General features: G+C 43.4%; 2 protein-coding genes across 2 annotated transcripts in view; one reads left to right on the forward strand and one right to left on the reverse strand.

The window, feature by feature from the left end:
- Positions 1-8,049, reverse strand: part of LOC139572566 (complement C1s-1 subcomponent-like) — a 41,025-nt gene extending 32,976 nt beyond the window's left edge. The window contains exons 1-8 of the mRNA XM_071395276.1: positions 7,909-8,049; positions 6,312-6,510; positions 5,549-5,729; positions 5,279-5,404; positions 4,544-4,737; positions 3,941-4,091; positions 2,404-2,519; positions 2,150-2,216 (exon numbers count right to left, since the gene is read on the reverse strand). Coding sequence (XP_071251377.1) covers positions 2,150-2,216; positions 2,404-2,519; positions 3,941-4,091; positions 4,544-4,737; positions 5,279-5,404; positions 5,549-5,729; positions 6,312-6,510; positions 7,909-7,922 — 1,048 coding nt within the window. The 5' untranslated portion in view covers positions 7,923-8,049. The remainder of the gene's footprint in view (positions 1-2,149; positions 2,217-2,403; positions 2,520-3,940; positions 4,092-4,543; positions 4,738-5,278; positions 5,405-5,548; positions 5,730-6,311; positions 6,511-7,908) is intronic.
- A 549-nt stretch (positions 8,050-8,598) lies between these two features.
- On the forward strand, positions 8,599-17,094 carry LOC139573355 (tumor necrosis factor receptor superfamily member 5). Its single transcript, XM_071396710.1, has 8 exons — positions 8,599-9,050; positions 11,135-11,260; positions 12,108-12,254; positions 12,691-12,784; positions 12,955-13,031; positions 13,379-13,489; positions 15,686-15,823; positions 16,661-17,094. Exons 1-8 carry the CDS (start codon positions 8,969-8,971, stop codon positions 16,840-16,842), a joined length of 957 nt encoding a protein of 318 aa, XP_071252811.1. The 5' UTR covers positions 8,599-8,968; the 3' UTR covers positions 16,843-17,094.
- The last annotated feature ends 353 nt before the right edge of the window (positions 17,095-17,447 follow it).

Below are 17,447 nucleotides of genomic sequence, written 5' to 3' on the forward strand. Positions count from 1 at the left end.
AATAAAACAAAGAAGGCTAGTAAAAAAATGTTTTTACTAGTGTAATGTATGTTTTACCACCTTGAAAATCACTATACCTAAAATGCTGGGTTGTTTGGATGACCCAACTGCTGGGTTGCAGGCATTGGGTCACTTAGTTTGGTTTATTTCTTTAAAAAGAGCTAGGTTTGATTGTTAATGCTGGGTTAGTGAGATATGATATGACTCAGTGGGTGGGTTAATTCTCTTGGCAGATCCAAAAGATCAAAGTGATCCGGCAAGCTCGTGAATGAGGATTGTTGCAGCTGTGTAACAAGTTTACCAGACAAAAGGCGCTCAGTGGAATTACTTTTGACAGACAAATGGGCAAAACATTGTGGCTGACCAAAGACGGTGAGTAAAAAGCTAGCTAGCTAACATGACTAATTATCGCTTCAGGTTAAATAGACCTAGTTATCATAATTACGTATTATCTCAGTCATTGACAATTTTAGATAATCTTATTTAGAATGAGTCTAGGTTCTGTAGGTATTGCGGCTTTGAGGTCACGGTTCGGTTTCCGCTAAAGCGGAATAATTCAATTACAAAAGTTACTGTAGTAAATTATTGTTTATTTAAGAAAATACAAGGTGTTAGTATACCTGATTCCATATATGACCATGAGTCATATAATGCAGATGAGAGCACCATCAGGAATATAAACACTTTGTATTTTCTTAAATGAAAACACGATTGCTCATCAACAACAACACTAACATAAGGTGCAAGATGCATGTGAAATCAATATGAAAATCCCTGGTAATCCCTACTGCATCTGATCTGGCGGACTAACTAAGCAAAAATGCTTTGTTTGTAAATTATGTCTGAGTGTTGGAGTGTGCCTCTGGCTATCGGTAAATTTAAAAAACAAGAAAATCGTGCCGTCTGGTTTGCTTAATATAAGGAATTTGAAATCATTTATATTTTTACTTTTGATACTTAAGTTTATTTTAACAATTCCATTTACTTTTGATACAGAAGTATATTTAAAACCAAATACTTTTAGACTTTTACTCAAGTAGTATATACTTGGTGACTTTCACTTATACTGGAGTAATTTTCTATTAAGTTATCTTTACTTTTGCTCAAGTATGACAATTGAGTACTTTATCCACCACTGTAGGCCTATGCTATAATGCTTTCTTATGCACACTTGTGTGACTCTCAAAAAGGGGGCGTCTGTAGCACTTCTCATTTCCCACTCCGGGATAATGTGATTGGCTCTCACCATTAAGTAGCTCTCTTGGTGCTTTCAAGACAACTGAAGAAAAAACTAGATCAAATCATGACGTCACTGAACTTCAGGTTGGATTTTTCTCAGTCGGAGCTTGTTTTTTTTTTGAGTTCCCAGTTGTCTTGAACACACTGAAGTTGGAAGTCGGAGATTTCCCAGTTCCCGTTGTTTTGAACATGTCATAAGTAGCCCTGGTGGTCCATCCATCTGTAGTAGGTGCAACACAGGGTGCATTGGCCAATTCATTGCCAACTTCAGCTTTAGCTTGCTTATATAGAGCGGGTACCACCTGTTTGCTGAAATGGGTACGAGAGGGCGAAGTTTGTTATGAGGCTTGAGCACTTTCACAAGGTTATGAAACCCCCTATTCTTCTCAACCCCGGAGAATGGGCGCATATCCACAGCTATAAACATACCACAGCAGGTTGGTGGCACCCTAATTGGGGAGGACAGGCTCGTGGTAATGGCTGGAGAGGAATAAATGGAATTGTATCAAATACATCAAACATATGGTTTCCATGGTTTCCATGTGTTTGATGTCATTCCATTTGCTCCATTCCAGCCATTATTATGAGCCGTCCTCCACTGAAACATACCTATCGCTTTTGTAATTTCTTTGGCCCAGTCAGAATCAGCTGTGAAGGGCTGCTTAAATGCAGAGTGGAGACAAAGTTCTACATAACTAGTTCCTGGCTGCCCTTCACAAAAGGAAAGCTTGAAATGCGGCAAGCTCAAATGTCCCCTTAATTCAAGAATGGCCCTCATACGTATATCCATACTTAACTTTTGCTATTTTTCTACACCAGAACATTTTGCGTTACATCTATCAAGAGTGTTAATCGCTGGCTATTTTAATCCTATGAAATACAATTGTAGAGATGGTCTCGTCTCACTCACGTTCACAGCGGTACACAGGACTCCACTCGCCTGTCCTCTGGCATGTCGACTCATACTCTTTGTCACCCTTTGTGAAGAGAGAACACACGTATCTAGTAGTGTACAATCTATTATGTCATATCTTTGAGAACATTCAAATTGTCAAAATGTCTTCAGTTCTTCTACAGCACTAAACTAAGCTCTTGGTTGAATATGAAAGCTAACTGAACCCTTTTATTGCCTCTTGTGAACTTACAGTACTGTAGCCTACTCACTGTGTTCAGAACACTGCCTAGGTCGCAGGTCACTGTGACTGTGTCACCTTGGTGATATTTAGGTTGCTGTGGGGCTAAGGTGGAGTTGGAGATCACAATCCCTCTGCAGGTCTTTGCTGCAATGAAACAAGTCCTAAGTCATCACTTTATTTTGATCCATTATACAGTGCCTTCAGAAAGGATTCAACCCCCTTGACTTTTTTCACATTTTGTTGTGTTACAGCATGAATTTAAAATTGATTACATTTAGATTTCGTGTCACTAATCTACACACAATATTCCATAATGTCAAAGTGGAATGTTGTTTTTAGAAAATACAAATTAAAAATAAAAATGAAAAGCTGAAATGTCTTGAGTCAATAAGTATTCAACCTCTTTGTTATGACAAGCCCAAATAAGTTCAGGAGTTAAACATGTGCTTACAAATACACATAATAAGTTGCCCGTGTAACAATATAACTTTAGTTCGTCCCCTCGCGTGAACCAGGCACCCTCTGCACACATCAACAACAGTCACCCATGAAGCATCGTTACCCATCGCTCCACAAAGGCCTTGCAGAGCAAGGGGAACCACTACTTCAAGGTCTCAAAGCGAGTGACGTAACCGATTGAAACGCTATTAGCGCGCACCATCGCTAACTAGCTAGCCATTTCACATCCGTTACACTCACCCCCCTTTCGACATCCTCCTTTTCTGCAGCAGCCAGTGATCCGGGTCACGGCACCAATGTAACAGTATAACTTTAGTTCGTCCCCTCGCCCCGACCCGGGCGTGAGCCAGGGACCCTCTGCACACATCAACAACAGTCACCCATGAAGCATCGTTACCCATCGCTCCACAAAGGCCGCAGCCCTTGCAGAGCAAGGGGAACCACTACTTCAAGGTCTCAAAGCGAGTGACGTAACCGATTGAAACGCTATTAGCGCGCACCACCGCTAATTGGCTAGCCATTTCACATCCGTTACACCTGGACTCACTTTGTCTGCAGTAATAGTGGTTAACATGGTTTTTGAACGACTATCCCATCTCTGTACCCTACACATACAATTAAATTGGCTGTAAAATCTATGGCAACACTTGAAAATGGCTGTCTAGCAATGATCAACAAACAACTTGACAGAGCTTTGAGAATTTAAAAAAGAAAGAATGGCAAATATTGTTTAATCCAGGTGTACAAAGCTCTTAGAGATGTACCCACATTTTTCTTCAAATGACAATTAAATCCATTTTAATTTCACTTTGTAACTAAATAATACTTTTTTTAAGTCAAGGGGGTTGAATACTTTCCGAAGGCACTGTACAGGGTGGTCCTTTGTAGCTCAGTTGGTAGAGCTTGGTGCTTGTAACGCCATCCACACGTGAAATGTCACTTAGAATAAAAGCATCTGCTAAAGGGTATGTATGTTACATGATTTAATCCAGAAATGTGCTTTATTTATGTATAAAAGTTGTCGTTTTTCAGTTATCGTGTGCATATTATTTAATGGATAATGAGTCATTTCCTAAAAGCGTACATGACCCTATAGAAAGCCTTACTTGTGGTTCTGTAGTGGATAGTGAAGCCATTGTTGGAGCCCTGTCCGTCAGAGTTGAAGAGAATGCGGGCGTGGTGTGACCCAGTGCGGAGGGGAGGGGAGGGGGGCACACGGCCACAGAATGGCCCCTGAGTCCCAGCGGAAGTCTCAACCTGAAAACAACAGAATATGTTGTACCGGGAAAACAGGATATGTACTGTATCAGAAATACTGTGAGACTACAAGGTGAGAGGGGGACATTGTTGTTGAAGCATATTCAGTGACCTTGAAATGTAGTTGATTGGTTTAATGTCCTCCTATTCACTGTGAAGGTGATGGCCACTTCTGCTACCAGATGCCTTTTATCAGGTTTTTACTCTAGACCATTGCGCTACGTTTTAAAAACTACAAGGCTGAGGGGGTAGTCACTTCCTGGTTACTTTCACAGCGTATGTCAGGTGCAAATCTTGTGAAAGGGATTGGTCACCTTCATGGGAGGGTGCACAGCATAATGTAGGAATTTCACAGAACTTACACATAGTAATAGTGAGAATCAGCAGAGTTTTCCTTGACCACATGACCTAAGAAAAACTCTAGGCCCTATTTATAGGCTACAGCTACTCACCATGAGTGTGTCCACACACTGTCCGTCTGGCCCCTGCTCCACATCAAACTCCCCAGTGAAGTGTAGGAGCAGCTCCAGGTTGTCCTCTACTGACAGGATGTAGGAGCAGTGGGCATGCTCAGCATACGGGCCGGGCCGAGACGGACTGGATATCACACCACGCAGCGAGCCGGACAGGTCCTCAGTGCAACTCACTGTGGTACAGACGTATGATCAATAACATGACCCTCATTGTCATCATTATCATAGAGGGATGGTGTTGTATCATGAAGTCGGTAGCTGTACGAGCAACAAGTAGTAACGCCATCGCATCTTTGTCGTTATTAATACAATTTGCATCATCATTATACTTCATTCTTCATCATTCTCTCTTTGTCTTCATTTCCCCTTAGTGCTTCTCCTTCTTGCTCTCCTCTCTTCATTCTGTCTTTCACTTCCTCTTTCCCCGTCCCTTCCCGTCTCTCTGTCTCTCTCTCTCAATTCAAGGGTCTTTATTGGCATGGGAAACATATGTTAACATTGCCAAAGCAAGTGAAGTAGATAATAAACAAAAGTGAAATTAACAATAAAAATGAACAGTAAGCATTACACCCATAGAAGTTCCAAAAGAATAAAGACATTACAAATGTCATATTATGTATATATACAGTGTTCTCTCGCTCTCTCGTCTGTCTCTCTTTCTCTCTCTCTCTCGGTCTCTATCTCCCTCTATCCCTCGTCTCTGTCTCTCTATACCTGTGCAGGTGTGTCCGTCTGTGTCCAGGTGGTAACCAAGGCGACAGGAGCAGAGGTAGCCTCCAATGTAGTTGTGGCAGAACTGGGTACATCCATTATCTGGGTCCTCCTCACACTCATCAAAGTCTGTTAGAAGACAACATATGTCTGACTAAGTTCATTGGTTACATGAGGTAATGCAACAACAACAACAAAAAAATACAATTTCATCATAGTCGAAGAGAAATACAGCAATGCTTTATGAAACAATGCTCCCTTTCTCCTCCTCACCTTGCAGCATGTAAAAGCCTCTGAAGCCAGTGTGTCTCTTGGTGTTGGAGTAGTCAGAGCGGAACGAGAGAGAGAGGCAGCCCTCCACGGAGGAAAGGAGTGAGGGATTGACGGTAGAATCAAGGTCCTCAAACGACATTTCACCACATTGAAGGGCTATGTGCTTTCCATCTGCAAAGATCTAACAGAGGGATGAGAGGAGAGAACTCTTTAAAAAACACATGGACACCTTAGGATTACTAATTGTGACATCTAATATCCCTCCCATTCCCACCCCAATAACAGTAATAATAGATTACTTTTTGCCATATCTCAAAGTATGTTACATTACAGTAAAAGTGTCATCCTTGAGTCAGTGACACCTGACTTTAACCAATGGATTGTTCATGCTATGTATTGGCCAATGAGAGGATTTGAAGCTACCAGTCGGCCATAATTGCACTCCCCAGAAGAAGCAGTCCTCCATATGAATGAATAGAATTCTACAGTGTTTCAAGGTCAAAATGTATTTAAGTATGCTTTAAGGAAAATGTTTTATTTTTATGTTTAGTTCACATAATATAATTTAAAAGTATGCATTAAGTTGACTGCAATATAATAAGCATGGCAAAAACAAATGTAGAAATTAATAAATGCATTTCTATAGCTTCCCAAAAAAAAAGTACACTGTTGGGGGAGTGCCAAGATGGAGGCTTCAAAACAACATCTCCTATCAGTCATATAGTGTATATATAAATAATTGCCTTTAACCCTTCACACTGACCTCCAGGGCGTCGTTCTCGCAGCCGTCACTGTCCTCCATGTCCAGGTGTGTCAGCCTGAGGGCGAGGGTGTGGCCGGGAGGGGCACACCTGCTCCAGTTCAGACTGGCATCAGGTGGGTAACCACGGGGATAGCCTGGAGACTCCACCCACCCCGAGAGCATCGAGATGGCACAGAGGGGCAGGAGGAACAGACAGAGGCTGGGAGAGGATGAAGACAGAAACAGAGGGGGGAGAGGACGAAGACAGAAAGAGAGAGGGAGGAGAGGACGAAGACAGAAAGAGAGTGGGGAGAGGACGAAGACAGAAAGAGAGTGGGGAGAGGACGAAGACAGAAAGAGAGTGGGGAGAGGACGAAGACAGAAACGGGGGGAGGACAAAGACAGAAAGAGAGTGGGGGGGAGAGGACGAAGACAGAAAGAGAGTGGGGAGAGGACGAAGACAGAAACGGGGGGAGGACAAAGACAGAAAGAGAGTGGGGGGGAGAGGACGAAGACAGAAACAGAGGGGGGAGAGGACGAAGACAGAAAGAGAGTGGGGAGAGGACGAAGACAGAAACGGGGGGAGGACAAAGACAGAAAGAGAGTGGGGGGGAGAGGACGAAGACAGAAAGAGAGTGGGGAGAGGACGAAGACAGAAACGGGGGGAGGACAAAGACAGAAAGAGAGTGGGGGGGAGAGGACGAAGACAGAAACAGAGGGGGGAGAGGACGAAGACAGAAAGAGAGTGGGGAGAGGACGAAGACAGAAACGGGGGGAGGACAAAGACAGAAAGAGAGTGGGGGGGAGAGGACGAAGACAGAAAGAGAGAGAGGGGAGAGGACGAAGACAGAAACAGAGGGGGGAGAGGACGAAGACAGAAAGAGAGTGGGGAGAGGACGAAGACAGAAACGGGGGGAGGACAAAGACAGAAAGAGAGTGGGGGGGAGAAGACGAAGACAGAAAGAGGGGGGGATGAAGAGAGGGAGGGGTAGAGGACAGAAAGAAAGAGATGGGGGAGAGGATGAAGATAGAGAGAGGGGGAGAGGACAAAGACAGAAATAGGGGGGATGAAGATAGAAAGGGGGGAGAGGACGAAGACGGAAAGAGAGAGAGGAGGAGAGAAGGGAGAGAAAGCGAGAGAGAAGGGGGGGCAAAAAGTGGGAGAGATACAGAGAGAAAGATGGGACACAGTCAAAGAGGAGAACAAGAAGATTAACAAAGAGACACCGAGAGAGAAGGTAAGTATGAAGAAAAAGAGAGAATCAATAATATGAACAAATAGAGAGAGAAACAGTCAGACAAACAGAAAGAAAGAACAAGGGTGAGAGATGCATGTGAATATCAGTTCAGACTTACAGTACATATATTATAATATCAGCCCTTATTAACAAATGCTGGGTTCATTTCACACAATCACATCCATTGAGGAAGAAGAAAATTACACCACATATCCCAAGAAGGAAACTGTGAATCACGATCGTTGCATAAGGTCGTCACTTAAAATGTGTTGCTTGTTTTAATATCACTCAGTGCTGTATAAATGCAGGGAGATGAGCTTACATATTATATTTGTGTTTATATTCTGTTTGATAAGAAATTATGAAAAATCATTACATACCTCACTCCTAGCATGGTGAGGAAGTGATCACTTCTGCCTCAGCAAATAAACAAACTCACTGTCTTTCTCTTTTCTTGCTATTTCACTTTGACTCTCTCCCTCTAACCCCTCCCACTGGGCACAGACGTCAATTCAACATCTATTCCACGTTGAGAGAGAGAACTTTACTGTTAATTTTTTAGTGTTTATTTCACTTTTGTTTATTATCTTTTCCACGTGCTTCGGCAATGTAAACATGTTTCCCATGCCAAAAAAATGAATTGAATTGACAGAGAAAGAGAGAGTGCATAGAGAGTGAGGGAGAGAGAGAGAGAGAAGAAAGGAGGAAGGGAGTCAGGGGTATATATTTCTGTCTTTATCTACTCATCATCTAAACACATCTCTCACATCTCTCAGATCAGCAGCATTACAACACTATCGGGACAAAGGTTCAGTAAAGCAATTAAGGGAGAGAGAGTGACGGGAAGGGGTGGAGTGGTCAGGGGAAGTATATTATTGTGTTGGTGTGTATTGTGTGCCACATCTGGACATACTGATCTGGAGACAGTGCCAAAAGCAGCCTCTAGAATCCTCCTCTCTACAGCTAGTTTACACGGTCCAGAACAGTGCACCTCGTGCCAGAGAGGGAGGGCAGGAAGGAAAGGGGGGGAGAGAGAGAGAGAGAGAAGCACAGGGCAGATGAGGGTCATCGGGGCTTTCCGCAGTGGAGGGCAAGAGAGGCGGAAAGAGGTGGGTGAGAGAGGTGAGGAAGCAGCTCTATATTCTCACTGAGAGAACGAAGGAGACAGCAGAGGAGAAGACAAAGAGTGAGTGATACTTCAGCGGAAGAAAGAAGTAAAAGTCAGAAATAGTGATAGAGAACAAGAGAGAGCTAGAGACAGAGAGGCGGAGTGTGAAAGGATATACATTCAACTGAGACCAGTGGATCAACAACATTAATGGTGAAGAAGAACGTTTTACTTGAATAGTAACGATTTTACAGAGGAGGATTACTGAAAAACACAAACTTCATGATAGAGTCAACATTTTAACAAAGAGACTATCATCAAATGGACTAGAGATGACTGGATTGGGATGCAAAACTGAGGAATACCTTCATGATGCTTCTGGGGTGGAAAGGTGCTGTGAGCGTTGTCGTAAAGGTCAGTGACTACTGGTGTGTTTCTGTTGTTCAGATGGCTGTTGGAGCAAGATGTCTGAAAGACCAGCGTTATACATGCGCCACATAAACACATTATATTATACAGTGGGGCAAAAAAGTATTTAGTCAGCCACCAATTGTGCAAGTTCTCCCACTTAAGATGAGGCCTGTAATTTATCATCATAGGTACACTTCAACTATGACACAAAATGAGAAAAAAAAAATCCAGAAAATTACATTGTAGGATTTTTAATGAATTTATTTGCAAATTATGGTGTAAAATAAGTATTTGGTCAATAACAAAAGTTTCTCAATATTGTACTTTGTTATATACCCTTTGTTGGCAATGACAAAGGTCAAACGTTTTCTGTAAGTTCACAAGGTTTTCACACACTGTTGCTGGTATTTTGGCCCATTCCTCCATGCAGATCTCCTCTAGAGCAGTGATGTTTTGGGGCTGTTGCTGGGCAACACGGACTTTCAACTCCCTCCAAAGATTTTCTATGGGGTTGAGATCTGGAGACTGGCTAGGCCACTCCAGGACCTTGAAATGCTTCTTACGAAGCCACTCCTTCGTTGCCCGGGCGGTGTGTTTGGGATCATTGTCATGCTGAAAGACCCAGCCACGTTTAATCTTCAATGCCCTTGCTGATGGAAGGAGATTTTCACTCAAAATCTCACGATACATGGCCCCATTCATTCCTTCCTTTACACGGATCAGCCGTCCTGGTCCCTTTGCAGAAAAACAGCCCCAAAGCATGATGTTTCCACCCCCATGCTTCACAGTAGGTATGGTGTTCTTTGGATGCAACTCAGCATTCTTTGTCCTCCAAACACGACGAGTTAAGTTTTTACCAAAAAGTTCTATTTTGGTTTCATCTGACATTCTCCCAATCTTCTTCTGGATCATCCAAATGCTCTCTAGCAAACTTCAGACGGGCCTGGACATGTACTGGCTTAAGCAGGGGGACACGTCTGGCACTGTAGGATTTGAGTCCCTGGCGGCGTAGTGTGTTACTGATGGTAGGCTTTGTTACTTTGGTCCCAGCTCTCTGCAGGTCATTCACTAGGTCCCCCTGTGTGGTTCTGGGATTTTTGCTCACCGTTCTTGTGATCATTTTGACCCCACGGGGTGAGATCTTGCGTGGAGCCCCAGATCGAGGGAGATTATCAGTGGTCTTGTGTGTCTTCCATTTCCTAATAATTGCTCCCACAGTTGATTTCTTCAAACCAAGCTGCTTACCTATTGCAGATTCAGTCTTCCCAGCCTGGTGCAGGTCTACAATTTTGTTTCTGGTGTCCTTTGACAGCTCTTTGGTCTTGGCCATAGTGGAGTTTGGAGTGTGACTGTTTGAGGTTGTGGACAGGTGTATTTTATACTGATAACAAGTTCAAACAGGTGCCATTAATACAGGTAACGAGTGGAGGACAGAGGAGCCTCTTAAAGAAGAAGTTACTGGTCTGTGAGAGCCAGAAATCTTGCTTGTTTGTAGGTGACCAAATACTTATTTTCCACCATCATTTGCAAATAAATTCATTACAATTCCTACAATGTGATTTTCTGGATTTTTTTTTCTCATTTTGTCTGTCATAGTTGAAGTGTACCTATGATGAAAATTACAGGCTTCTCTCATCTTTTTAAGTGGGAGAACTTGCACAATTGCTGGCTGACTAAATACTTTTTTGCCCCACTGTATGTATTAACTGTACATTGCTTTGTCTGCAACATGACCATATTATCAAATGATGAACTGCAGTATAGAGGGGAAAACAGCAGTCCCTTTATCTCCACAACACTACATGAACACCAGAGGAGGCTGCTGAGGGGAGGACGGCTCATAATAATGGCTTGAGACGCACAAATGGAATGGCATCAAACACATGGAAAACATTTGTTTGATGTTGATGATAACATTCCACTCATTCTGCTCCAGCCATTACCATGAGCCCATCCTCCCCAATTAAGATGCCACCAACCTCCTGTGATGAACATGTTACTATGGACAGCATAATACTGTGGCCTATATATGGGGGTATGGATGATCACATTTCTCTGTCATTCTCTCTTTCCCAACCTCAATCCAGGACAGTATGTTCGCACCGACTGTGGCAAGTCTACAAAAACAGGGTGTGAAACCTGTCAACATGAATACTACACTGCTGAATTAAACTCCTTGAAAAAATGTCTACCCTGTAGGGTCTGCCATTCCAGTAAGTCCCCCCTCTTCCTCTCTCCTCCCTCTGTCCCTTCCTCCTCCTTATTCTGACAGTTCTACTCATTGTTCTCCTGTCTCCTTAAAATCATTAATTTTTGATCTGACTCATTCTCTCTCTCTCTCTCTCCCACTCCTGCTCTCTCTCTCTTTCTCCCCCACCCCTGCTCTCTCTCTCTCATTCTCTCTCTCTCCCCCACCCCTGTTCTCTCTCTCTCTCTCTCTCTATTATTTTCTCTCTCTCTCTCCCCCACCCCTGCTCTCTCTCTCTCTCTCATTCTCTCTGTCTCTCACTCGCTCTCACGACTCTCTCTTTCTCTATCACTTTACATCCCCTCTCTCTATCCCACCTCTCTCCTCATCTTGCCATCCCCTCTCTCTATCCCACCTCTCTCCTCATCTTGCCATCCCCTCTCTCTATCCCACCTCTCTCCTCATCTTGCCATCCCCTCTCTCTATCCCACCTCTCTCCTCATCTTGCCATCCCCTCTCTCTATCCCACCTCTCTCCTCATCTTGCCATCCCCTCTCTCTATCCCACCGCTCTCCTCATCTTGCCATCCCCTCTCTCTATCCCACCTCTCTCCTCATCTTGCCATCCCCTCTCTCTATCCCACCTCTCTCCTCATCTTGCCATCCCCTCTCTCTATCCCACCTCTCTCCTCATCTTTCCATCCCCTCTCTCTATCCCACCTCTCCTCATCTCTCTCTTGAACGTATCATTATTTTCACCTCACTTAATTGTTTTTGCCCTCTCCCACTCAATACCCCAACTCTCTCTCTACCGTCCTCTCTCCCACTCTTTCTCTCCCTTCTCTTCTCTCCGTCTCTCTCTCCCTCTCTCAGGCAATAACCAGAGGGTATTGTGGGAGTGTGAAGCCAGTAGTGACAGGCAATGTGTGTGTAAGACTGGTTTCTACTGTACAGACAATGAATGTGAACACTGCCTACCCGTGAAGCTGTGCCCTCTGGGTTCAGGGGTTGTGAATCAAGGTGAGAACTGCCTCCTCACCTCTACCCCACAGGAGGTTGGTGGCACCTTAATTGGGGAGGACATGCTCGTGATAATGCCTGTAGTGGAATCAGTGGAATGATGGTTTGATGCCATTCCATTTGCTCCATTCCAGACGTTATTAAGGGCCGTTCTCCCCTCAGCAGCCTCCTCACCTCTACACCCTGTTCTAATATGACAGACCATTGCCTCTGATGAGCTGACCATAAGTTGGAGATACTAAGGCTGGTATTGAAAAGACACCTGACAAGAAAATCAGAGTCTGTAGTCTAATAAGATGCACTCAGGGTCAATGTTTAAACCACTGTGGGCCTTTGGCAGTACAAAACATCTTATTACGGGGCTTGTATAATCTGCTGGATGTGTGTACTTTACTTTGAGCAGCTGACATGTGACACCTGTTCCTAAATCCCCCAGCCACCCGCCAGAATGACACAGTCTGTGCCCCGTGCCTACCTGGGACCTATAACAGTGTCAACGATGCCATCACACACTGCCAATCACACACCAGGTCAGAACCCTTCACACAAAGTGGCTCTGATTTCTATCGAAAGTCAACTCAGTAGGTGCATTTGGTTGGCATGAAACATTTGACATTTTTATACAATTGTGGGACAGTGGGGTTAACTGTGGCGTTAAACTCCTTTCTCTGTTTCACATTCACTTTCTTTCCTGTCTCAGGTGTGGGGACCTAGGGAAGGAGGTGAAAAGTGCTGGGACTGAGACGACCGATGCTGTGTGTGGTGCCTTCATATCTCGTAGGTCTAATAGCATCTCCTTTTATTGCACAGTAGTATAGAATATATAGAAAACTAGATGGTATATATGGCATTTTACCAATATTTCTTCCACCTCCCCTCTTTCTCTCTTCATTGAATGATTTATTGACATAAGTAATGTACATCTAATACTGTAAACAAGATTAGAGCACATTGCATTCTCCCTCAGAAATGGTTCAGATATATATATAGATTTGCTGGGTGTTAGGTTGTTTTGATTGATCCTATCTCTCTCTCCGTCCCTCTCTCTCCCCCGTCCCTCTGTCTCTCTCTCTCCGTCCCTCTCTCTCCCCCGTCCCTCTCTCTCCCCCATCCCGCTCCATCAGGGTGTCCCTGGATACTACCTACCAGTCTGTGGGCGGGACTAGTGGTGACCTCACTCATCATAATCTTGATCTGCATCTATTGGAGGGCCAAGCATCAATCATACATGCCAGGTGTGTATATCATCACTGCCAACACCCAAATAGTGTGTGTTTGTGCACTCATCGTGGATTTGATGTAAGCATTGGCTAGAGGGAGTTATATTCCAGGGACTCTCTCGTTGTACTGTAGAACAAGTTTTAGGTATTTACTAAGACATTACAATGAAACATTTTAATAACACTGAAAAATAGGGTTGTTGGTCAGGAGCGATGTAGGTGTGGCAGGGTAGGCTTCTTGGGCAGGCTCACATGAGACCCCTTGTATGAGTACCTGGTAGGCCACCTCTTGAACGGGCTCAGGTAGGCCCCTTGGACGAGTGCGGGTTGGCCCCTAGGGTGAGCACGGGGTAGCCCAAAGACATGATGAATGGAGACGAAGTCATGCTGTTAGAGCCCGGTCCGGTTGATGGGTGACCAACCACTCCGACACTCCCTACAGTGACCCACTACACAGTCCTTCACATGAAAATGAAACGCTGTCTCTGCCGTGGTAGATGGAAATCTGCTGTAGTACACCTGGTAAACATCATCCAGCTTGAAGGACCATGAAAAATAAGCTAAGGAACCTAGATAGGTCATTGGTTGGATAGATGTCACCAGGAGTACTCGCAAATGACAGAGACAGTGCCAAAGTTCACCTATTTATTGAGGACTTGTGGTTGGACATGGTGAAGTTGGATTTTGTGGGGTTCTGCAACGAAGGACAGACATCATGAGCAGGTTGCAGAACATACAAGGTGATACGGATAAACCTATTAAACCAATACATCTGAAATAGGAAACAAACTTACTCTTAACACACACAACTGGAAAGAAACTGAGCTATGGCTTGACAGGCTTTAAATACAAACAACAAGTGTGAACGAGCCTATCAGGGCAGTTCTGATAATTACTGACAGGTGTGTGATTGCATGAGCGAGTCAACAGGTGAAATCAACTTGCCTGATCAAGTCCAGCTCAGCTGTATGCTACTCCACTCTGAGGGCTGGTGTACATACATCATTATAACCTATCAACAACTAACAACTATCAACAACTTGTTAGTTTCTTCGGGAGTCATTCAAAAAGCCCCACTCTTGGTCCCATTTGATAGTTAGGCCTACCAATTGTTAAGTAAATGCATATTCATATCTTTGAGTGATTTCCCAGCCAGCAGATTTCAGATCATGTACAGTATATATTACCTGGTGACAGATGCAGAGGCAGTGAGAACTCTTAGTGTGTATTTTCTCTCCTACACAGCGACATTATGCATCACATTGTAAAAGTATTAGGTGTCAAGGTGCTAGACGTAATTTGGATTGAATGAAAGGAAACAAGGTCATTGCTTTTCACCGTCAGACGTAGGAACTCGCCACTTCCTCTAGAGATGAATCAGATCAAAGACAATAGAGTTATAGTGAAACTCGCATGCATTGCTCATGTTTATGCTCGATCAGGAGCTGAGAGCACAGCACATCAACCAATATGAGTCCAAGTGCAGCTAAAAGTCACAGGAGCTTATATAAGGGGGGACACTGCTATTGGCTTCTGGTTATAACATTTATGTTTCAGCCTAATATCTCAAACAAACAGATGTTTGTTGAGAAACGACTGAGCATAAAATGGGAGGTTGAGAGAACATTGTAGCCACACAGAGGATATCTGTGATCTCAAACTGATATCCCATTTTGGAAAATGTTGTTTGAAATGTTATTTCTAAAGGTTATTTGACATTGACATTTCAATCATATATATATATTTAATTCAAATCAAACTCAATGTAGGTTCCACCGAATAAATAACCAGTTGGACTACCCTGTGAAGGTAGAAATAAGAACTGCCTCCAGATTCCATGTACATCGACACATTATCAGTTCTGAAACTATAGTAGGCATGAAACAAGCTTCTACTGTAGCTTCTTGAGTTTGTGAGACTTGGGGACAAAACCACATCCTGTTCTATGTTGAGCTTGACACGGTTGTTGGAAAACCACATGACACGTTTCACAGCCAGCTAACTCATTGCAAGAAAGCGTTGGGTAAAGTACAGTGGCGTCACCAGTTGACACATTTTGTGACTGTCCTTTTTATCAATGCTTCACTAGTGGCGGTTGGACTTACCCACAATAACAGAAAGTCAGATACAGCAAGTATATGAATGTTGATAGTGCTACTCAGTGATCTCATGTCTGTCTGCCTGTCTGTCTGTCTGCCTGTCTGTCTGTAGCTAACTCCAGTGGTCCTGGTATTCCTGTAGAGCCTGCACCTCCTTCCTTCGCTCCAGCTGAGCTCAAGTTCCCCACGGAGTGCAACAGCCATTGGAGCCTGGACCAGAAAGCCACTGAGCCACTCTTCATCAACACAGGTGAAAGTCCCTCAGTGGTAGTTGGAATAGTTCACCACAATTACAAATGTACCTCCTCTAGTGCACAAGAAAGAGGTATTCAGTACACCTAGGGAGTAGGTTGGGTTTGTTTACTGAGCTACAGGTTAGCATTAGCATCATAGAGTGCAGAACAATATGAGTGATGGGACCCTGGTTACCATGGTTTAAGGGCTCGATTCAATCCATATCGCTGAGGTTTAGCGTTATAGAGCGATTTAAATTTAAAGGCAATGTTCCACTAAACGCTGTATATGTCAGCTCAATTGGAAAATCTCTTTCAATTTCAAGCACGTAATTCAGCGCCATAGCGCTGAACTTCGGCAATATGGATTGAATCGAGTGCAAGGTATCCACAAGATAAATGACATTTGACATTTTGATGAACTACCCCTTTAAATCATCTCCTGACAAATCGCATCACCAAAAACACATTGTTTCCATGTGGAGTCGCTATATGTGATAAACCTGTTCATTAGTCTATATTACACCATATCCATCACTCATAGTAGTTCTGCAGCTTCCCAATGATCAATAATGTGATGCAATGATCAATAATGTGATGGCTCTCCTCACTTAGAATGGATCAGATGTAATGTAATCTAAACTGAGGCTGCCCATATAATCAACCATCAGGATGAGCTATTTCTCCATTTGCAAGAGCCTAAATTAAATCATTAAAATACAGATGTATTGTTACCTCTATGGCCACGATGAGATGGGGCCTGTGTAGGCTTCATGAATGAGAAATGCAGTACTACGTGACGTTGGAGGAGGGTTATTGTTGTGTGCTCATACTATTTCCATTGTGCATCCCAGCTGTTATTCAGGTAAACGGCTATACCTCAGACTGTGAAGTTGAGGCCGATAGCGCCACCATAACAATGACAACATCAGAGCTTTTCAGCCAATCGGATCACAGTAATGGAATGAGAGGAAATGACATCAGACCCTCCCGCTACCTATCAGAGCCACAGGAAGATGAGTGGCCAGGGACTTAATTCTGATTTTCAACTAAATATTATTTTTTTAATTACTTTTTTCAATGAATAAGACCTACATGGGAAAATAACTGAGCAGATTCCTCCTTGACAGTTCCTGGATACAATCCCTTTTTTTTTTTTTAAGTCTCATCCCTGAAATATAAATATACTGAACTATAAACATCCAATGAACATTCTTTGTTTCTTAGGTCATTGAAAAAACTGTTGGGGAGGGCTTAAATAAAGTGTAACCACTGAGGTCAAATGTCATCATAGCTTCTCTATTTTACATTTTTCTAAGGAACTTTCGAAGCCCCCGGCGGCTGGACTTTCCCTAACGAAGACGTGTTGTTGTCAGTAGCTTGATATGAACATCACTGTGGTGGAAAAGAGATTGATGAAGTAGATGTATATAGATATTCATTTTGACATCACAGCATCTGTTCAATGATGTTTTAACCACAGCATTGAAAATTCTGTCAAAACAGTTGACACTTTAGCAAAGTGCAGAATCTAAATGTAAACACCAGAGTGGACACCGATTAATTGTTTCTCGCCCCCTGTAGGATAGGAGTAGCAGCAGCTACCATACTTCAAACTGCTTTACCCTGCCCTCTAGTGTT

Source organism: Salvelinus alpinus, chromosome 4 (assembly GCF_045679555.1).
Source record: "Salvelinus alpinus chromosome 4, SLU_Salpinus.1, whole genome shotgun sequence".
NCBI classification, from domain to species: Eukaryota; Metazoa; Chordata; class Actinopteri; order Salmoniformes; family Salmonidae; genus Salvelinus; species Salvelinus alpinus.